The 23,588-nt window shown below is 46.1% G+C and overlaps 1 protein-coding gene across 1 annotated transcript in view; it reads left to right on the top strand.

The window, feature by feature from the left end:
• The first annotated feature begins 8,430 nt into the window (after positions 1-8,430).
• Positions 8,431-23,588, top strand: part of agrn (agrin) — a 556,768-nt gene continuing 541,610 nt past the window's right edge. The window contains exons 1-2 of the mRNA XM_056300025.1: positions 8,431-8,793; positions 12,652-12,913. Of these exons, the coding sequence (XP_056156000.1) occupies positions 8,602-8,793; positions 12,652-12,913 (454 nt within the window). The 5' untranslated portion in view covers positions 8,431-8,601. The remainder of the gene's footprint in view (positions 8,794-12,651; positions 12,914-23,588) is intronic.

Raw genomic sequence — 23,588 nt, forward strand, 5'->3', positions numbered from 1 at the left:
GGTCTCAAAGTCGTAGCTCTGCAGCTCCTCAATCCACCTAGCCACCTGGCCTTCGGGCTCCTTAAACCTGAGCAGCCAGATCAGGGCCGCATGATCCGTCCGCAGGAGAAAGGCCTGGCCTTAGAGATAGGGGCGAAAATGATTGAACGCCGTGGCCACCGCCAGGAGCTCGCGTCGTGTAATGCAGTAATTGCGTTCAGGGCGGCTCAAGACACGACTGTAGTAAGCCACCACTTTCTCTCCCCCAGCAACCTCCTGAGACAGGACGGCCCCCAGCCCCACATTGCTGGCGTCTGTGTCCACAATAAAGCGGCACTTAGGATCAGGAAGGGCCAGGATGGGTGCAGTGATCAAGGCGGTGCGCAGCCGGGCAAAGGCGGCTGCACAGTTGTCGTCCCAGTGGAACTCCCGTCCCTTCTCGGTGAGACAGTGTAGGGGACTAGCAATGGAGGCAAAGTTGCAAACAAAACGTCGGTAGTAGAAGACGAGCCCCGTGAAGCTATGCACCTTGCTGACGTTTCGCGGAACTGGCCATTTCTCGACCGCCTCCACCTTAGTAGGATCAGGGGCCATGCCCTCTGCCCCCACCACATGGCCCAAAAACTTGGTCTCACGTCGAAGGAGGTTGCATTTCTTGGGGTGCAGGCGCAGGCCCGCCCCCCGAATGGCTTGGAAGACCTGACGGAGGTTCTCTAGGGCCAGCTCGAAGTCAGCGGCATGAACCAGAAGGTCATCGAGGTAAACCACGCACCGGGTGCGGGGAATGTGAGCCAGCACCCTCTCCATTAGTCCCTCGAACGTGGCGGGGGCATTGCAGAGACCAAAGGGCATCACACGAAACTGCCAGAGTCCCTGACTGATGGTGAAGGCCGTCTTGGGTCTGGCTTCTGGTGCTAGCTCCACCTGCCAGTAACCGCTCCGTAGGTCAAGTTAGCTGAACCACTGCGACCCTGCGATGTGGTCCAGAGCGTTGTCAATGCGAGGCAAGGGGTAGGAGTCCTTACGGGTTGCATTGTTCAGCCGACGAAAGTCCACACAGAACCTCCAGGTGTCATCCTTCTTTTTGACCAGGATGGCAGGGGTGGCCCAACGGCTGTTGGATGGCTCTATCACCCCAGCCGCGGCCATCTCTAGAATCATCCGCTCTGCAGCTTCACGCTTGGTAAGCGTCAACCGGTAGGGTCGCAGTCTAATGGGCGGGGTTGTACCAGTGTCGATTGTGTGCTGCACCAGGTTGGTCTGGGTGCAATCCGCTTCGCGTGCAGCGAAAATCTCAGCGAACTGTTGGAGCAGGTCTGTCTTTCAGCTGTTGACTCTGCTGAGGGTCCAGCCCTTCACTGCTCCGCTGATACAGATCCTGGATGGCCGCAACATTGTCCGGTGAGGGTGTCCGAGGAATGGTAGCCTCAATGAGGGTCGTCGTCATTGTTGGTGGGCCGGGCAGTGTCGTCATCCCCTCGGTTGGCAGTGGAGGTGGGGGCGGCGGCGGCGGCGGAATGGTGACAGGTGGAGTTGGCTGGATGTGGATACGTCCCACCTTCCTCTCTGGACGGCGCCGGAGGGCCAGGGTCTCTGTGCCGAGGTGAATGGCATTACTCGACACATCGACCAGAGCCCCCCAGCGAGTCAGCAAGTCCAACCCGATGATGCAAGGGTCTTGTATTTCAGCCAACCAAAACTCGTGGGTGGCTGCAACTTTCCCTGCCTGAACCTGCAGTGCTCTCTTCCCCAGCATGCTGGTTAGTTCCCCGGTCACAGTTCTGATTTTACAGGTGGTGGGCCTCCACTCTGTCTCTGGCAGCACCCTTGGACGCACAGTGGAGATGGTGGACCCTGTGTCCACAAGGGCCCAGCAGCAGTGTCCACCAATGGAGCAACAAAGATAGAGACCGTGCGTGCGTGGCCCACTCTGCCGATCTGGGAAGAGTTCTCAATGGGGGATATGGTCAGTTGGCTGGGAAGCAGTCTCCCCGCGGTGCCACCCCATTCTAGTTTTCCGACTGGGGAGCGCTACGGTGTCATGGTGCAGGGGCAGGGCAGTCACGGGCCTTGTACCCCGCTTCCCCACAGCGGTAGCATGGATCACGAGGCGACCAAGGTCTGAAGGGTGGTTGGCGTCTTGGTTGGTTGCTTTCAGCGTGGTGACGGACAAGCCTGGCAGATGACCCCTCTTTCGACGTCTCCTTCATCTGCGTGGACCTCAGCCTGACGCACTCGGGGTCTTGGTTGGTTGTGTGGGGCCATCACAGCCTCCACCCTCTCTGCCTCTTCCAATGCAGTCTTGAAGGCTGTAGGTGCTGTGATGCGGAGGTACTGCTCCTTCAACCTCTGTGGGGTGAGCGCCTGGATGAAGGCACTCAGGGCTAACTCGTCACGAGCTGCTGGATCAAAGGTGGGGTAGCCACGATGTGCAAAGAAGCACACGTCCACTGCATAGGTTCCCAGGTTCTTGCCCTCTTGGCAGCGCCGGCGGCCAGTCGGTCTCGCATGCTGTCAGTAGAGACCCATTGGCCAAAGCGTCGTTCTAAAGCAGCGGCCAGTGTCTCGTAATCCTGCGTAATCCTACACTAATCCTCCTCGAGCAATACCTGCAGCGCATTCCCTTCGAGCGCCAGGGCAACATGAACATCCGTGTCTTGGGTGCTCCACTGGTTGTGACTTGCTACCAGTTTCACTTGAGCTAGGTATGGCTCCAGGGCCGTGATGCCCGCACACCGTGGGAGCTTGAAGATGCTTGTGGATGGCAGCATCACATTAGCAGGGGGTGCTGGGGTTGTAGTGACGTTCGTCAGCGAAGTGGTGACGGTGACCGGTGACGTAATGGCGGCGGCGGCATGGCGGCAAATGTATTAAAGGTTCTAAAAAAAAAGAAGAAACTGAAAAGAGAAAGGATGTAACAATAGGAACTATTGTTAGGAACCATTGTTTAGTTCCTTGTTTACACAGGGGTCGTTTAGGTTGTTGCACCTGGAATAACGGACCGAGCATGATGCATAACCTTACGTGCCGAAGTTATTATTAAAGTTTATAGCCCCGTGGGGTTGAAACGAGTTGTAACGTCTCATTAGTAGAAGGTAACAACACACTTTAACAGTTGCCGCCTCTGAATCGCTGAAGGACGGGGGGGCGTTGGCTCCGTCGGCCCTTCCTCCGCGGGACATCTTCTTCCGAACGACGATGCTCTCTCCCCGGGAAAGTTCGTTTTCCAGACACTCGATTTAGTGCTCAATCTCGCGGGGCTCTACATCGAAGTTTCTTCTTGACGTTGCCATTTTCTGTTTGTGGGTATTGGCTGCAATCCCACTTGTGACACCAATGTGGTGAACGTAGAAGTACCGACAAAGGTAACCTTTCAGTCTTCTCTATTGAACTCACGCAGAGACAAGAACTTACGAGAAATGTGACACAATATATGGCGGTCATCTACTCGAACAGCAAAGTTGATCAGGGCTTCAGTACCAAGGTTACACAACACAACAGAATGACAACTTCAATTACACCACAACAAATAGTAATCACATAAACACATAAAACCACATAAAACACTTACAAAACATTTAATGACAACTGATAATCTGCACGCAGTGCCTGATGGGTAAAACAGGGCGGCACAATTCTGACGGGGTAGCGACTTCGCTACAATATGTTTTTAAGTAATGATTGTGTGCCATTATATATCAAAACATGCAGTTGAGAATTTAACGTTGAAAATAACTCTACAACCATAAGATTATGATAAATTACTGTTTCTTCTCATGTTGCTTTCACCTGTGCAGTTTTATTGCATCCTTTGCTGTCTTTCAACTGTATGCTGCACAGCTCGTCATAGTGACAAGCTGGTAGAAACCCTCAGATGCAATTGAACTTTCCTGAAGGAATACAAATACAGTTGCTGAGTTTCTTTCGCTTCTGGTGTGGGAAGATGGCGGCGTGAATCCATGTTTGTAGCAGCTTCACCCAGTACCGGCGTGGGAAGATGGCGCCGTGAATTCACGGTTGCGGCGGCCTCACCCAGTACCGGTGTGGGAAGATGGCGGCGTGAATCCATGTTTGTAGCGGCTTCACCCAGTACCGGCGTGGGAAGATGGCGGCGTGAATCCATGTTTGTAGCGGCTTCACCCAGTACCGGTGTGGGAAGATGGCGGCGTGAATCCATGTTTGTAGCGGCTTCACCCAGTACCGGTGTGGGAAGATGGCGGCGTGAATTCACGGTTGCGGCAGCCTCACCCAGTACCGGCGTGGGAAGATGGCGGCGTGAATTCACGGTTGTGGCGGCCTCACTCAGTACCGGTGTGGGAAGATGGCGGCGTGAATTCACGGTTGCGGCGGCCTCACCCAGTACCATCCATGCAGTTTCTTTGTCCACGTCTGCGTCTCAATTTTGTCTTCGTTTGATGGCTGGGATCAGAGCCGGCCCAAGGCTTTATGGGGCCCTAAGCAGAATTTGATTTGCCCACCCTTCTCTGCGCCAGACAGATAAACCCTTTTAGGTGACATACTGTCGCGATGCACTTGCTTCCAGTTATAATGCGCATGAACCTGACCCCAGCTCTGACGTAGGCGGCGGAAATGATTAAACCGGTAGCATTAATTTGTCAGTCTGTTAACAACATGATATCAAAATATGTAGTTTTTGTTTTTTTGTGATTAGTACTGACATATCACACACACAAAAACATATATATTTATCTATCTGCCCTGTTTGACATTTCAAGTGCTCTTGGGGAGCGACCGCTTCGTTTGCTTATGCCTTGGGCCGGCTCTGGCTGGGAGAGCTGGTGCTGCGTCCTGTGGGCTCAGGGACCACAGCCCTGCCCGGAACTGTACCCGAGGAGGCAACACCGGGGGCGGTCTGACAGGACGCAGAAGTGGGGCAGGCTAAGCTAACTGCTAGTCCATGCAGACCTGCATTTCCGACAGTCATTCCGGTTGGCGTTCATTCCCTTGGACAGTAATTTTTCGTTGAGTTTAGATATACGTATCAGTTTGGATACGTGTTCTAGTAGTTCTTGATAGTTTTTGGATATGTGTTTTGTCTTTGTGTTGCTCTGCTGTGGGCTGGGGGAAATTATTTGTCATTTCATTTATACAAGTACGTGAAATGAAATGACAAGTGTTCCTAATTCCTGATTCAGTTGGCTTCAACCTGAGTGGGCGTCTTCGTGTTATCAATACAGAGTTGATCATTGATCAGAATCACCATCCAAAACGTTATGCTTTGAGGATGGTCGGTAGTGTGAATGGGAAGGATGGACCAGCATGCGGGAATTGATGTTCAGAATAAAAAAACATTCATCCAGATCGGCCACAAAAAACCCCCCAAAACAAAACATTTCAACCACTTTTTCTTCTGCAGGAAAAACAATCCTCTCGACCTACAGAACACTGAACCTCCTCTCCCTGGTCCTGGAGAGGGAGAACACAGAACAACCGTTTGTGTTTTTCCCTCTTCGCACACCTTTTATACCTGTCACCTGCTGTCTGTGGCCCATCAGGGAGAGGGCCTCTAATGAATACCAGTTTGACGCAGGTGGCATCAATCTTCCCTTAATTGGTGCTCCTTTGTACTGAAGCCATTTCAGAGGGGCAGTGCACTTCTTAAAGGTCAGGCAGGTCAGAGAATTAAAGCCCCCCTTTAGAAGAAACCTGGATGAACTGGTACGGCTGGAGGGCGAGACACCACCGCGGGATCGGGAATTCTGATGTTGCACTGAGTGCATCCACTTCAGGGCTCGATGGTCAATCTGCAGCTGGAATTCCCTTCCCAGAGCAAAATCCAGTAAATGTTGCCGCTGCACTAATGGAGCTCATTTCACAAGAAAAAGACAAAGGAAGTTGGACATGTGGCGAGACAATGAAAAAGGGCATCATGGGGCAGTAATACATAAATACATGAATACGAGTTGGATTTGAAGAAGGAAACAACGTGCCCTTGCTGACACCCAGTTTTCTAGGCATTCAATGTCTATGCCAAATACCCATGGCAGGTCAAGATAACTTTTTCTAATGTTCCAGTATGAAACTAAAACCAAGTACACAATCTGCTGTTGAAACAGAAAGAGACAACTCTTCTGAATATCCCTTTAATTTTCAGACGTGGAGCCATCCATTCAGGGCCTTCATCACCATGAGCCGCGGGACTGAACTCCTTCTTACTTGGAGAATGATTAGTGATTACGTTGGAGATGTGTGATAGTTTGGATGTGTGTTAGTTTGGAGATGTGTGTTACTTTGGATGTGTGTGTTAGTTTGGATGTGTTTTAGTTTGGAGACGTGTGTTTTAGTTTGGAGATGTGTGTTAGTTTGGAAATGTGTGTTACTTTGGATGTGTGTGTTAGTTTGGATGTGTTTTAGTTTGGATGTGTTTTAGTTTGGAGATGTGGGTTAGTTTGGATGTGTGTGTTAGTTTGGATGTGTGTGTTAGTATGGAGATATGTGTGTTAGTTTGGATGTGTGTGTTTGGAGATGTGTGTTAGTTTGGAGGTGTGTGTTAGTTTGGATGTGTGTGTTAGGTTTAACAGCTTCATGGGGCAACATGTAACATAGGTTCACAGCTTCGTGGGGCAACATGTAACATAGGTTCACAGCTTTGTGGGGCAACATGTAACATATGTGTACATCTTTGTGGGGCAACATGTAACAGGTTCACAGCTTTGTGGGGCAACATGTAACATAGTCTCACAGTCTTGTGGGGCAACATGTAACATATGTTCACATCTTTGTGGGGCAACATGTAACAGGTTCACAGCTTTGTGGGGCAACATGTAACATATATTCACATCTTTGTGGGGCAACATCTAATATAGGTTTAACAGCTTCATGGGGCAACATCTAACATAGGTTCACAGCTTCATGGGGCAACATGTAACATATGTTCACATCTTTGTGGGGCAACATGTAACAGTTTCACAGCTTTGTGGGGCAACATGTAACATAGTCTCACAGCTTTGTGGGGCAACATGTAACATAGTCTCACAGCTTTGTGGGGCAACATGTAACATAGTCTCACAGCTTTGTGGGGCAACATGTAACAGGTTCACAGCTTTGTGGGGCAACATGTAACAGTCTCACAGCTTTGTGGGGCAACATGTAACATAGTCTCACAGCTTCATGGGGCAACATGTAACATAGGTTAACAGCTTTGTGGGGCAACATGTAACATAGTCTCACAGCTTCATGGGGCAACATGTAACATAGGTTAACAGCTTTGTGGGGCAACATGTAACATATGTTCACATCTTTGTGAGGCAACATGTAACAGGTTCACAGCTTTGTGGGGCAACATATAACATAGGTTCACAGCTTTTTGGGGCAACATGTAACATATGTTCGCATCTTTGTGGGGCAACATGTAACAGGTTCACAGCTTTGTGGGGCAACATGTAACATATGTTAACAGCTTTGTGGGGCAACATGTAACAGGTTCACAGCTTTGTGGGGCAACATGTAACATATGTTAACAGCTTTGTGGGGCAACATGTAACATATGTTCGCATCTTTATGGGGCAACATGTAACATAGGTTCACAGCTTTGTGGGGCAACATGTAACATAGGTTCACATCTTTGTGGGGCAACATGTAACATAGTCTCACATCTTTGTGGGGCATCATCATGCAAGTAAACCTCCAAATTCCATCAAGACAGCAGAACAAGGTATTATTGTCTAACAACCGACGCAGGAGGAGCCGGTGAAACGTTTTCAGCATCACTTGTTAATATCAGCTAGGGGCCCTCACATGGGGGCTGTAGGTCAGTGTCTTCCATTTTCACCTCCTTTCATCCTTTCTGGATATTGTTTGACCGACAGAAATACATGTGAACATATCTGCCAGTCCAGTGTTTGTTGAAGTGTGTCTTCTGGCGCAGGTCTCGGTGAGAAGTACGTGTGGGGCGAGGGGGTGCTGGGAAAGGGCAGTTGGTGGGGCAGTGAACATGATGAAGAGTTGCGGGAAGTTTTTCAGGAAAGATGTGCAAATGGTTCAGTGCTTCCTGAGGAAAACTGACCTCGTGTCTGTCTATGTAAATTATCCCACTGTCCCTAACCACTCCCATGTGTACTGACCTTCGGTTTGCGGAGGGAAAGAAGTGTTTAAATTTTAACAAAGCCCAGGCTCTGGGAAGACTCCGGTAGTCTGTGTGTGGGCAGAATCATGGCGGTTTCTCCTGCCCGGCTCAGTGGTTGTTCATGGTTGAAGGTACCCTTTCTCCGACTGGGGGCGTTTGAGACCACTTTCGGCAGATATCCCAGACCCCGCAGGTCCTTCGATTTGCCGGGTCAGACTTCTAGATTGCATGCAAATGACCTACGTCATTGTGAAATAACAGAGCGTGAATGTGGCAGGGGGGAGGAGGAGGAGGAGTGCAGCCTGTTCCTTGGGAGGGATCCCAATCCCAACCCTTCCTCGTTTCCGAGACGGTGGCAGCAAGACTTCAAGTCGTCCGGTCAGTGCAGGAAATTCGGCTGGAGAGTGGGGGAAGAAAGTCTTCTTTATGCAAGTAGGCAAAGGCCGGCCGACATTTAAAAGCCTCACAATCAGAATAGTTCTGGACGCTGCAGAACCGGTTCATTCGTGGAAGTTGCGCTGTGCTGCGTGGACAACATGAGTTCACCGCGGAGACCTCGCGGGTGCGGGTGGGCACTGCTCGCGCTGGCGGTTTTCTGTCAGCGGTGTTGTGAAAGTTGCCCCGAGAAGGACTTGGAGAAAAGAGAAGAGGAGGCTAATATAGTTCTGACCGGCACCGTAGAAGAGATTATGAACATGGACCCAGTACACAATACGTACTCTTGCAAGGTAAGGCAGTTTGATGCACTTCTGAGTACAAATTAGCCTGCTGTTTGCCGACTAAACACGACGACCGAGCGACGCCGCATTTGGCTTGGTGCTGCAAGGTATCCTGCGAGAAGCGAGCGGCACCTGAGCGCTACACGGCCCCCGCTGCTGGCGCAGGAACAGCAGGCCTGCGGGGAGGCAGGAGGGAGGGAGGGAGGGAGAGCCGCGAGCATGGTGTCTGAAACCACATCCCGCCTCGCGCCTCGTTCTCAACGCCCCCGGACGGGAATGCATCACTTGCATGAAGCGTGTTTTCTGCCTCTCATTCATCCGCACCGCCTCGCTGGCAGGAGGGCAGAAAGTTGTCATAGCACACATCCTCCTCCAGGCCAGTCCTCGGGAGGGTCAGTAACGGCAAGAAATCCCAACACGTCGGCACGACAGGCTCCGTCCGCAGTGAAGTGTGTTTCACGTGCTGGCCGGAGCTCTGCCTCATATTTGTTGGGGCTGGAAATGTGAGAAGCTGCAACCTGCCCATGGCCGGGGCTGCTCCGGAGGCTGCAACCTGCCCATGGCCGGGGCTGCTCCGGAGGCTGCAACCTGCCCATGGCCGGGACTGCTCCGGAGGCTCCGGCGCTGCAACCAGCCCATGGCCGGTTGATGTGGTCTTCAGAGCTGGAGAACCGCCACCATGGGCGTAACCAAGAGCAGAATGTAACACCCAGTTACGCCCTGCTTCATCATCCTCCCATGCATGCCCATTCATTTATTCAAACTATCCGTACTACTACTACTACTACTACTACTACTAGTAGTAGTAGTAGTAATAGTAGTGGATTCTTACTACTTCAGTATGTGGACAAGAGACGAACTCCACATCATGGTTCACAAGTATTACCTAACAACACACCTGCTGTATGTCCTGTGTGTTCACAGCACCTTCATGCTTTATTCCTCTACTTCCAAAGGATCAGCATGTACAATATCCCCTAATGTTGAGGCTAAAGACCCTCCCCTAATGTTGAGGCTAAGGACCCTCTGCATTTCTGTCCGTTCTGCGTGTCTGGCCTTCTGACCAAGGTTCTGTGAGCCCCCCCTGCAAAGTGCTCACTACTGTCTGTTCAAGAATGTTCTCTCTTCTTCTGGACTTCTGCTCCTCCTTTCTGCTTCACTTCATGTCTGTCCATCATGCTTGTCTCCCCCTCTGCCTCCCGTCCTCGCTGAAACACCTTTACTGGGGGGGGGGGGGGGTAGAACATAGCATGGTTATTAATCGCTGAGCATGTATGGTGAGGTTTAGTTCAGGATTAGGTGCAGTTCCATGTGTAGTCCTGATGAGTACACGTCTGTCCCATTTCATCCCGTTCCTCCGCACACTGCTGCTCGTTCCACATGAGAAGTGTGTCAAGTATTTAGATATCCCTTAAGCTTCAGGACAAGTTAACGTCCTACTTCTTGTTTTACACACCCACATGTTTACCACCCTTCTCTCCAAGTAGTTTTCTGGTACATCTCCGCTTCCCCATTCTCTCTCTCTCTCTGTCTCCTCTCTCTCTCTGTCTCCTCTCTTTCTTGTCTGTCTGTCTGTCTCTCTCTCTCTCTGTCTCCTCTCTCTGTCTCGCTCTCTCTTGTCTGGCTGTCTGTCTCTCTCTCTCTCTGTCTCGCTCTCTCTCTTGTCTGTCTCTGTCTCGGTCTCTGTCTCTGTCTCTGTCTCTGTCTCTGTCTCTGTCTCTCTCTCGCTCTCTCTCTGTCTCTGTCTCTCTCTCGCTCTCTGTCTCTCTCTCACTGTCTCTGTCTCTGTCTCTCTCTCTGTCTCTCTCTCTCTCTGTCTGTCTCTCTCTCAATGTGCTTGTCACTCCCTCTTTCACTCCTGTCTCTGTCTGTCTGTCTGTCTCTGTGTGTTTGTGTGTCTGTCTCACGCTCTCTCTCAATTTGCTTGCCACTCCCTCTCACTCCTGTCTCTCTCTCTCTGCGTCGCTCTCTGTCTGTCTGTCTGTCTGTCTGTCTGTCTGTCTGTCTGTCTGTCTGTCTGTCTGTCTGTCTGTGTCTGTCTGTCTGTCTGTCTGTCTGTCTGTCTGTCTCTCTCTCTCTCTGTCTCTCTCTCTCTCTCTCTCTCTGTGTGTCTCTGTCTGTCTGTCTCTCAATGTGCTTGTCACTCCCTCTCTTTCACTCCTGTCTGTCTCTCGCTCTCTGTCTGTCTGTGTCTGTGTGTGTGTGTGTCTCTCTCTCTCTCTCTCTCTCTCTCTCTCTCTCTCTCTCGCTCTCTCTCTCAATGTGCTTGTCACTCCTGTCTGTCTCTCTGTCTGTCTGTATGTCTGTGTCTGTGTGTCTGTGTGTCTCTCTCTCAATGTGCTTGTCACTCCCTCTCTTTCACTACTGTCTGATGTCACGTTAATAGAGTAATTGGAATGGTTCTCGTTACATTTGCCAACCCAGCAGGACTGGCAGTCTATTTGAACTGATGCTGCAAAAAGCAGATCTGGTAATATTATAGTCAATAACTACAGACAAAAGCAGATCTGGTAATATTATAGTCAATAACTACAGACAAAAGCAGATCTGGTAATACTATAGTCAATAACTACAGACAAAAGCAGATCTGGTAATATTATAGTCAATAACTAAAGACAAAGCAGATCTGGTAATATTATAGTCAATAACTACAGACAAAAAGCAGATCTGGTAATATTATAGTCAATAACTACAGACAAAAGCAGATCTGTTAATATTATAGTCAATAACTACAGACAAAAAGCAGATCTGGTAATATTATAGTCAATAACTACAGACAAAAAAGAAAGGACTTTTGCATTTTACAAATGTGAACCATTAATTTAGTCCATACCAGAGCAGACCATAATCATGATACCACACCAGACCATAATCATAACCTGCCGGTGTGTGTCATGCTCAGCTCTTGAGTACTTGGCCGTGCAGACCTCATGTGTGGTTACAGCCAGGTCAGCAGGGTTGCAGGTCAGTGAGGGTTTTGGGAAGCAAAACTTTCTAAATAGTATGCACTCTGCCAGTCCACTGATCTTCATAATTTGGGGATATAGTGAGAAAAACTGAAAAGGTACCAAGGTGTGGACCTTAGTGTCCTGCTAGCTGCTGCTGCTGCTGACATGTTACATGACGTCATGTAGTTGGGTCTCACCATGGCACCATCCCTGCGTCAGCACCAGGACAGTGTGATGATAACTGACACGATAGAAGACCTTGTGTCTCACAGTTTGGCCCTCGTGACATCTTGGATTATGATTTGGGATTGTGACCTGTGTAAAAATATGCAACTAGCAAACACAAAGCAACTTTTTAGTAATTACGCAGACTTTATTAATGTTATTCCAATAATATTCATTTTGAAATGATCACTCACATAGTTGTTCAGAAGTTACAGTAGACCGCTTTATAAAATGTCAGCTGTTTTATCATATAACTCTATTCACCACGAGCATCAGTCTCATTGGTAGATGGAGGTGGCCAGCTGCTGCTGCTGCTGCAGGGCTGCGGCACAGTGTCCATGTGTGACAGACATGTGGTGCTAGAAAGCCAGGAGATGCAAATTCAAATAGGACAGCATTGTTGGTGTGTAATTGTTTCATGTATTGAAAGCCTTTTGTGGTAGACATGTCTGATATTCTGTATGGCCACCACAACATTAGGCAGTGAGAGAAACACTATTAGTACTTGGCCCTTTCATGGCTGTAAATAAAATCTTTAGAAATTTAGGGAATTTGAGCTGTGACAGAATTTGGTATGATCTGCAAAAGTCCTGAAAGCGGGGTTATTTTCTCTAAAAGTGAAATGTGATGTTTGTGCAGGGGTTCAGTGAAGTGCTCAAACCTATACTACTTCTTTGTTTTTGTCTGGGTAAAGGTGAGGGTGTGGCGGTACTTAAAAGGGAAGACCAAAGTCGGTAGCAACATTCTCCTGGATGGTGGCAACAAGGTGATGATCGGCGGCTTCGGTGACCCTGGCATCTGCGACAACCAGGTGGCTACAGGTGACACCCGCATATTCTTTCTCAACCTGGCTCCAGACTTCATGTGGCCAGCGCACAAGAACGAGCTGATGCTTAATTCCAGTCTGATGAGGATCACCCTGCGCAACCTCGAGGATGTGGAGCACTGTGTGGAAGGTAAGAAGCCATTTCTGTGTCTTATTCTAGTATTGCATGAGGTAAGAATGCACAAAACATTCAGCCTGTGTCATCTTGCCCCCCTCCTCGTGGAGTAAAGAACTTCTTTTGAGTCTAGAAAACACATTTAAAAAACAAGAATGGTGCACATCCATACATGGACTGCAAAGAGTGTCAGTTAAGAAGGTCTCAGACAGTTAAAGTGTCTTGATTGTTGGCACTATTTGGTGTCACTGTCATGAATTTGTTTAACGATAACTTTGGTGTAATTTACATTTTTTGCATTGTCAACAAAGGCTATGACAAGACTAAATTCCCCATACTCACAAGTTAGCTCCTGTCCAGGACACCACAGGATCCCGTTGTGTTCAGACATGACTGAATACAGCTTACCTCTAGAGACATCACTTCAGCCTTACACAGTGCCAGCCACTATCTTGTACAGCCTGTGTATTCCACTTTCTCCAAAGGTGGCTTCATAAGGGAGCAAACTGTTCCATTTAATAGGAACTATTTTTATTATTCCAATGCTGCTGTGTTTGTATTTACTTCAGATGTCACAAGTGGACTGAAGCCAGCTGCTGACAAAATAACAGTAGCTTCTTCATCAATTCTCTCCTCTTAAGAATCCTCATATTGTTCACTGTACTTGGACTAACACGTTACACACTGTGTGCAAAGTATTTTGTGAGTAGTAAAGTGCTCGTCAAACTTTGTCAACTGTATTATAGCAAAGTAACTACCATTCCCAATACTGACACTGCAGAAAGCTAGAGCATTCAGTGACAAGCTAGAACAGAGCTGGAACAGTGTGACGTGCTGAAGGAAACAAACTGGCATGGGTGAAAAACCCACATTTTATCCAAGGGGAAGCCCTCAAATATGTGCAGTAATATCTTCACTCTCAAATCTGCCAGAAACAATACTACTTTCCAACAAACCTTTGCCACTTTATAAAATTCTTTCAGGAAAAACTAAAACACACGCGTTGTCAGTGATGCATTATGGGGACCAAGGCCATAGTGCAACTCTGTGACCCATTTAAAATATTTTTTTTGAAATTTTGATACAAGTGGATCTTACGGCTTCCTGGATGCTAGCAAAGAGTGGCATCAGCTAGCTTAAGGGTGGGTAACAGTGTGCCATGGAGGGCCATGTAAATGCAGGTTTCATTCCAACTGGACTTCACCCCAGCTGATTTCCCTGACTGGAACACCTTCACAGAGGAGGACTAATATGGAATTGAATTTGTTTCAAACGTATTAAAAAATAACTGGGACTTGTAACTGCAAGACAGTAATTGCAACTGAAAGAGAGTATAAATGTAAATGTTTCAAAGTATTTCTACTGAAAGAAAATGATTTGCAAGTGTTTGTTTTAAGCCACATGTTAGTTTGTTTCTTGTATATCTCCCCACACTTAAAATTCCAACAGCACAGTTACAATTAATTGCATAACACTTAAAATTCACTACATTATGCTTTTCATTCTTTGAGTTTCTGGCTCTTCTAAAATTGTCCTCATCAGCTGAGATGGCAACGTTTTTGATTATGTACACTGCCATAGGGGTGTACTTGTTTCTTGAGTTTGCAACTTATAGTTGGTTATGTATGAGACAACATATGGCTACAGATTTAGCCATCAGCTATAGCAAAGTGCCATCAGGGAATATAAGATGACAACATAAATCATGAGCTTTGTACATCTATATTCTCCAAAAATAAACATTTATAATCATATACATTATTTTCTAATTAAGAAATTACACTCTAGATGACTATTCTGTGCTTCAGTGATGCTGGCTTTCCGGACTTAATAATGAAGTTCCTTTATGTCCCACCATCAGCCGCGATGGAACACTTGCTGTAGCCAGCACACTGAGTACATCATCCAGCTAGGAAAGTACTGTAGCACACTGAGTACATCATCCAGCTAGGAAAACACTATAGCACACTGAGTACATCATCCAGCTAGGAAAACACTGTAGCACACCGAGTACATCATCCAGCTAGGAAAACACTGTAGCACACTGAGTACATCATCCAGCTAGGAAAACACTGTAGCACACTGAGTACATCATCCAGCTAGGAAAACCCTGTAGCACACTGAGTACACCATCCAGCTAGGAAAACACTGTAGCACACTGAGTACATCATCCAGCTAGGAAAACAGTGTAGCACACTGAGTACACCATCCAGCTAGGAAAACACTGTAGCACACTGAGTACACCATCCAGCTAGGAGCACACTGAGTACACCATCCAGCAAGGAAAACACTGTAGCACACTGAGTACACCATCCAGCTAGGAGAACACTGTAGCACACTGAGTACACCATCCAGCTAGGAAAACACTGTAGCACACTGAGTACATCATCCAGCTAGGAAAACACTGTAGCACACTGAGTACACCATCCAGCTAGGAGCACACTGAGTACACCATCCAGCAAGGAAAACACTGTAGCACACTGAGTACACTATCCAGCTAGGAGAACACTGTAGCACACTGAGTACACCATCCAGCTAGGAAAACACTGTAGCACACTGAGTACATCATCCAGCTAGGAAAGTGCTGTAGCACACTGAGTATATCACCCAGCTAGGAAAACACTGTAGCACACTGAGTACATCATCCAGCTAGGAAAACACTGTAGCACACTGAGTACATCATCCAGCTAGGAAAACACTGTAGCACACTGAGTACACCATCCAGCTAGGAAAAACTGTAGCACTGGGAAGTTAAATAGCTCAGTAATGACAGCTATAGCCATAGCTGTTTTTTCTGCTGTTCTTACTGTTGGCTGTAGTCTGTTCCTATTCTGTTTTGTTGCTGCTCTGAACCAGACCGTGATGGATGTGCACAGGACAGATTCAATAAATGTGGTGTAGAACTGGCTCAACAGCTACTGTGGCAGACCAAATTTCCCCAATTACCGCTTAAAGAACATCCTCTGCTGGGCCTTTTTGATGATGGGGTTGATGTTGGTCCCTCACTTCAGGTCTTTAGTAATGGTAGTTACCAGAAACTTGAAGATCTCCGCAGTTGACCAGCCACTCAACTATAGCGGTTTTTTTCTGAAACCAGCTGATGAGTGCAAGACACATGAAACAGGCCTGTACTGCTATGCATGAAAACTTTTTTCCTGTATCGTGTGTTTATATATATATATATATATATATATATATATATATATACATACACACACACACACACACACACGCGTGTATAAAATCTGTGGTTTCTGTTTCCATTTTAGTTTGAGTGGTGTTTTAGGTCCAGACGACCTTTCGTCCAATGCGTTGCGTCTCTTTCGCTCCCCACAAGGACTGTTACCGGCATGTAACCAAAGTACGTTCCTGATTTGTTTCTGATGATTTCAACAGGAACGTGCTTTGGTTATATGTTGGTAAAAGTCCTTGTGGGGAGCGAAAGAGGTGCAACGCATTGGGCAAAATGTCATCTGGACCTAAAACACCCACAAAAAGTATCAATGTTTGTGTGTTGTGTGGCGAAATGTTCAACTTGTGTCAGCTACTTGTGAAACAGTCCAGTTGTAGACGTCGTCTCTCAACTCCCAACTCCATTCTCGTGTCTCAAGTTGCTAATCTGACTGTAAACATGGAAGAGGAAGTCTTTATAGGAAGAGGAAGTAGAGCAGCCAGCAGCTACACTGGAAGCCTGGAAATACTGGCCGTTGTCTATGGGTTCCAACAATGAAGTAGATAAAGATGGACAATGCTTCACTGGTTTATAATAACCTAGAATAAGCTATTTTATTCGACATAGTCTCTGTTATGACGGCCACCATGTTCACCGCCAAGTTTAGACCATGAAACCAAAATGGCTGACTCAAGAAGAGGAGCTTTGTGCTCATTGGCTAAAGCTGCTGCTGTTTATAGAAGGCCTTTGTCTGCTCAGTGCAGTGAGTGGCTAGCGAGTCAAGCATGGAGGATTATCGATATACTTTACCAGCAGACACCTGAACCAATTAGACCTGAAAAGAGAGAAGAAAAAAAAAAAACGACAAAAGAACAACACTTCGACACCAACGACAGCAGAAAACGAGGGTGGATATTGCTGTGGCCTTCTCAAGATGGAAAGCTCTGAAAAAAGACAGGATTTTCAAGTGACGCCGAAGTTGTGTGTTTGCGGTTGTACGGATAACTAACTGAGCTGAGCATTTTTTCTGTCAGCTCATGTCATTACCAACTGCCTTTTGTCATGAGTTGGCTTTGGCAGGTCACTCTGAGTTGGAATGGATAGTTTACTAGATGAGTTACCCCATCCGGGAGAGAGCTGGACCTAAGCCAGTGGGTGCCAGCAAGAGTAGAAGAACAGTATCATATCAGCTGTTTTAGAGGGCAAGGGACGACCTTCAGGGAGAAGCCATTGGGGAAATTGCTTAGTGGACCTTTTTTTTCATTCATTCATCATCAGCCACATCATCAGCTGCTTCTTCCCGGTCGGGTCGTGGTGGCAGCAAGCTAAGTAGGGCACTCCAGACGTCCCTCTCCCCAGCAGCGCCCTCCAGCGAGTTCTGAGTCTACCCCGGGGTCTCCTCTCAGTTTGACATGCCCGGTAAACCTCCAAAGGAAGGTGCCCAGGAGGCATCCTGATCAGACGCCCGAACCACCTCAACTGGCTCCTTTCGACACGAAGGAGCAGCGGCTCTCTCTGAGGCTGAGCCCAGACACCCTATGGAGGAAACTCATTGCTTCGTGGACCTATAATTTGTTATTGTATTCAGATAGTTATTTTCCATCATAATCTCATCATGTGAAAGAACGCTTCCCTGAGGCTCACGTATCGCTCCAATTTTTTTTTAATTTACTTTAAGGGATTTTTATTCATAACTACAGAACATATGCTTAATGCACAGGGAAAAAAAGCACCCCCGCCAACACCCCGGTATAAATAATCTTTTTGATATCATTTTCACTTAGTACTGAATATCCAGTTGCCTTTTTCAGTGAACAGGTAGTGAGGCTTGGAATGTTAAGGAATGGTTGAAGTTGTTTTTCATACCCTGATTGTCCCTTGATAAGGGCCCAGCTTGTTACACTGGCTTACTTTCCAATCTTTCCAATTAATGACGTTGTCATCTTTACCACTTTCCATGCTAGAAATTTGTCAGTCCAACTGGTATTTACTCTGGAGCTGGTGGGTCACGTCTTTTATATAAACGATAAACGTACGGCAACAGATCGCCCAGACTGGCTCTCCCAGCCCGTAGTCTAGTCAACAGTTCTGGGCGGCAGAACATTGTCCCCTGAGATTGCTCTTGGAGGGTTGAGGCCGCTGGCACCGTGTAATGTGTCCTGCTGCCCTTTTGCCAGCCCGTGTATTCATTTGTAGAGGCGCCTCTGTATGTGACAATGCTGGCAGCTGTTCAGGATGTGAATGTAGCACCTAGCAGGCACGGTGTACCCCTTCAGATTTCTAGGGCAGTCAGTACCACAGTTGTAATCTTGACACTCAATGTACTTTCCTCAAAAGAAACCTGGCAAGTAGGTGATTCCAGCGCTTAAAGGGAAAATTCCTGCCATTATTGTGAATGTTATGTCGATCTTGAATATTATTTGAATGTCCATCCATCCATCCATCCATTTTCCGAACTGCTTATCCTGCTCTCAGGGATGCTGGAGCCTATCCCAGCAGTCATTGGGCGGCAGGCTGGGAGACACCCTGGACAGGCCGCCAGACTATCACACAGGGCCAACATATATATACACACACACACACACACACACACACACACACACACACACACACACACACACACACACACACACACACACACACACACATCACACCTAGGGACAGTTTAGTACGGCCGATTCACCTGACCTACACGTCTTTGGACTGTGGGAGGAAACCGGACCCCCGGAGGAAACCCACGCAGACATGGGGAGAACATGCAAACTCCACACAGAGGACGACCCGGGACGACCCCCAAGGCTGGACTACCCCGGGGCTCGAACCCAGAACCTTCTTGCTGTGAGGCGACCGCGCTAACCACTGCGCCACTGTGCCGCCCATTATTTGAATGTAAAGAAGCAACAAAAACAAAAAATAAAAATCAAACAGCTAGTATTGGTTGAGAAAGTACATTTTTTTCTGCTAACAGACGGTTCTATTGTATTCAGCCGTTTCTACGAAACCCACAATTCATTGGGAATGCTAAATATCTGAGATCCTATCCCCAGAGCCAGACACCACCCCGCTACTTGTGTTTTTACAATGAGCTAATAATTGATGAAAATGTTATATTACAAACTAATTCTATTTTTGATCGATATTAACTATGAGGCATAATTAGTAAGTTAATGATACAATAAAAAGACATGAAAAGGAAAAAAAAGCTGTATGTGACATTAGGTAACAATGTTGTACCTAACCTGACAGACATCCGCCTTAGCTAACGTCATGTTGTACCTAACCTGATAGTCATCCGCCTTAGCTAACGTCATGTTGTACCTAACCTGACAGTCATCCGCCTTAGCTAACGTCATGTTGTACCTAACCTGACAGTCATCCGCCTTAGCTAACGTCATGTTGTACCTAACCTGACAGTCATCCACCTTAGCTAACGTCATGTTGTACCTAACCTGACAGTCATCCACCTTAGCTAACGTCATGTTGTACCTAACCTGACAGTCATCCGCCTTAGCTAACGTCATGTTGTACCTAACCTGACAGTCATGCGCCTTAGCTAACATCATGTTGTACCTAGCCTGACAGTCATCCGCCTAGCTAACGTCATGTTGTACCTAACCTGACAGTCATGCGCCTTAGCTAACGTTATGTTGTACCTAACCTGACAGTCATGCGCCTTAGCTAATGTCATGTTGTACCTAACCTGACAGTCATGCGCCTTAGCTAACCTCATGTTGTACCTAACCTGACAGTCGTCCGCCTTAGCTAACGTTATGTTGTACCTAACCTGACAGTCATCCGCCTTAGCTAACGTTATGTTGTACTAACTTGACAGTCATCCGCCCTCTTCAAACTGCTGGCTCATGTTGCCTTTTCTTCAAAGTCTCCAAAACTCAACTATCCAAATGTGGACCAAAGCTGTCATGGTTTGTTACACTCACTTACACTCTCCCTGGACGTTCTTGATCATCAACAGAAACTGCTCTGGATAAAGTTCATGGCAACACACCATCAGTCACTATGAGCCACGGTTGTAGCTGTTTCTTGAGCAGGAAAACCTGTTGTTGCCAGTAGCTACTATGCTGTAGCTCCATCTCACATAATATCTCTTCATGTTCTCCAGCTCGTACAAGTATAGTTACACAGCTGACTCCCCTAAAGGTATCATGAGATATGTATGTCCTCATCAATCTCCTCCTCCACCATCACGTCTCAGCTGTCCGCTGGAGTCTGTAGGGAACTGTGTATCCTTAGCAACTCTTCCTGGTTGAAGTTGTGCTGTATGATCAGCTTTAAGTAGTTGTTGTCAGAGGTCAAGTAGAGCTTCTGCATAGCATGCTGTGGCAGTTCATCAAGCATCAGCTGGGCAAGATATAGGTTCCTCGAGGGGCAGTGGTGTGCCATGTCACAGTAAAGGAGGGTCGGCTACACCAGATATTTGGTGAGCGCATGCTTCTCTATATTAGAGTTATGGAGTTTTTAAGCCTTTCTGATGAAATGCCGTGACAGGGGGCATCCCAAGGCGAAGTTGGGGTGCTGTAGAGCAACTTGTTCTGTTGCCAGGATTTTGGCTTTAGAGAATGCATTTTTTGTGATGTAAGCAAAGTACCAAACATCCAGGCAGTGCATCGCTTCACATTTTGAGGCCATTGGTATATTACTCACTCCAGCCATCTGCATCCTTCATTCGGAGACTGGTTGGCACTGGAGGCAATGATGTAAAATTGTAACTGGCGGATCTGCACTAGGGTCTGGAACCCGCCGGCCAGCGCTGCACCCCCATCCACCAGAAATAGCCCAACCACTGACTATGGGGAGCAGAAATTGCCAGCAATCATGGATTCACTAGGCAGATGCTTCTATTTTAGTAAAGCATCCAAAGCAAATAATAAGAGTCAGCATTTAGCAGACAAATGTGTATTTTGCCAAATGGCATCATAAAGCACCATATGGTCATCATATCAAAGTCAAGAGTGCATTTCGGTGGGCTTTAGCGCATCAAAAAGCAGGGAACAGGAAAATCAAAGCAAAGGCAGTAACTTTAATTTTTGTCAAAAATAAGTTAGACACTTTTGTCATTTTGAGGTTATAGTTTATCTTGTCAACATGTATTTTGTGTTGCTTTAAAGAGAGAATAAAAATTTGTGATCACAGTAACTTAAAAACGTATCACTTCCTGTATTCTGCCTTTGGGCTTCAAGAGACGTTGCTGTGCTCCAGCGTGGCGGTGCTGCAGCTCGAACAACATTTTGGATCCAAGTTCATTAAAAAAGGAGAGTCCATCAACTTTTGCAGATGTATTGAGAATTAAAAACATTTTATTTTATTAAGAACTAATACGGCTTTGAAAGCGCTGCGGGTACTCAGCTGGAAGAACATGTACTGCATTGTCTCGCACCTTAGCATGAAGTCCTAGACTCGAACTTGGCATTGTAATTATGATGATGACAATAATCCATTGTGCACACCACCGTTTTCCAGTTTGCAGGGAGTGCTAACAGAACTGGAGAGCCTGCAGGAGTTACTGGACATGTTCCAGAGCAGTGCAGCCATGTCACCACTTTTTCAGACAACGCTAGCACAAGATGGAATATGGGTCACATGCCAAACAAACTCCCCCTTTCATTTTCCCATGTGAAGAAACAAAATGTATGTAATTCACACAAGATGATGTCACCTACCTGTCTTGTTCAATGAGTTAAATGATACCCCATGGAAGCACTCCTATGAATCTGAATATGAATTTACTTACAGTGTTGCTAACAAAACCGATGAGTGAGACTCACAACAATTCATATATAATTAGCAATAGATTCCATGTAAGTAAATTACTACTTCAGAATTCATACGAGTACTATGAAAATATTGCATTTAACTTGTCTGAAAAAAAGTCAATCAGTGGCATGTCCCTGAGTCAGTCAGATCATTGTGGTGACTGTTTTATCCAATGGAAAAGAAAAGGCTTTGGGACAGCGAACCATCCACCATCTTGTGACTACTACATGTTACTACAAAATCATACTACTACATGTTGCTACAAAATCATATTATTACATGTTTCTACAAAATTATACTACTACATGTTACTACAAAATCATACTATTACATGTTACTACAAAATAATAATACATGTTACTACAAAATCATACTACTACATGTTACTACAAAATACTACTACTACATGTTACTACAAATCATACTATTACATGTTACTACAAAATACTACTATTATTTATTAGTACAAAATAATACTACTGTATGTTACTACAAAATCATACTACTATATGTTACTACAAAATAATACAACTATATGTTACTAGAAAATAATACTACTATATATTGCTGCAAAATAATGCTACTGTATGTTACTACAAAATCATACTACTATATGTTACTACAAAATACTACTCCTATATGTTACTACGAAATACTACTCCTATTTGTTACTACAAAATAATACTACTATATGTTACTACGAAATACTACTCCTATTTGTTAGTACAAAATAATATTACTGTATGTTACTAAAAATACTACTACTATTTGTTAGTACAAAATAATACTACTATATGTTACTACAAAATAACGTTAGACCGGTGGAGGAAGATTGATCATGTTTACATTCAGAACGTTTGTAAATGTTGGCTAAAATGCATGGTATTATGGTATTTTGATGGCATTTTAGAACTTTAAAGTTTAGTCGCGGAAAATTACTTTCCCCCCCCCTTCAAACCGCTTCACTGGTTATGGTCAAGATAAGTAACAGGTCTTAAAAATGGCATTTTTTTCCCAAAACAAAAGTGAAATCAAACAGAATAAAAAAAAACACTTATTGTGCAACGTAGATTTACATTTTTATTCATTTGTTTATTCATTATCTATTTATGTGTTCATTTAGTAATGTGGCTCGCCCAGTATTACATACATGTCAGCATTTTTCCATTTATCCAAATAACTAAAATAGCGTTATTGTGTGATGACAACACCTTTCTGACGATCGGGAAATCTTGTTTAGTGTATTTCTGAAAAAAGGGGATTCCACGGGAGCATTTTCACACGAGGTAGGCCTGCTCTGTTTTCATGCCTAGTAACTTCTCCCTGTTGCCTGCCACATTCCTCAATGAGAATCAAGCTCCACGCTCCGTCTTTTCTTCAGGGATTGTTCTGCAGGGATTGTTATACAGGGATTGTTATACAGGGATTGCTATCCAGGGATTGTTATGCAGGGATTGTTATAGAGGGATTGTTCTGCAGGGATTGCTCTGCAGGGATTGTTATACAGGGATTGCTATGCAGGGATTGTTATACAGGGATTGTTCTGCAGGGATTTTTATACAGGGATTGTTCTGCAGGGATTGTTATACAGGGATTGCTATGCAGGGATTGTTATACAGGGATTGTTATACAGGGATTGTTCTGCAGGGATTGTTATACAGGGGTTGTTCTGCAGGGAATCTTATAAAGGGATTGTTATACAGGGTTTGTTCTGCAGGGATTGTTATACAGTGATTGTTATTCAGG

The sequence above is a fragment of the Lampris incognitus genome, chromosome 2 (genome assembly GCF_029633865.1).
Source record: "Lampris incognitus isolate fLamInc1 chromosome 2, fLamInc1.hap2, whole genome shotgun sequence".
Lineage (NCBI taxonomy): Eukaryota > Metazoa > Chordata > Actinopteri > Lampriformes > Lampridae > Lampris > Lampris incognitus.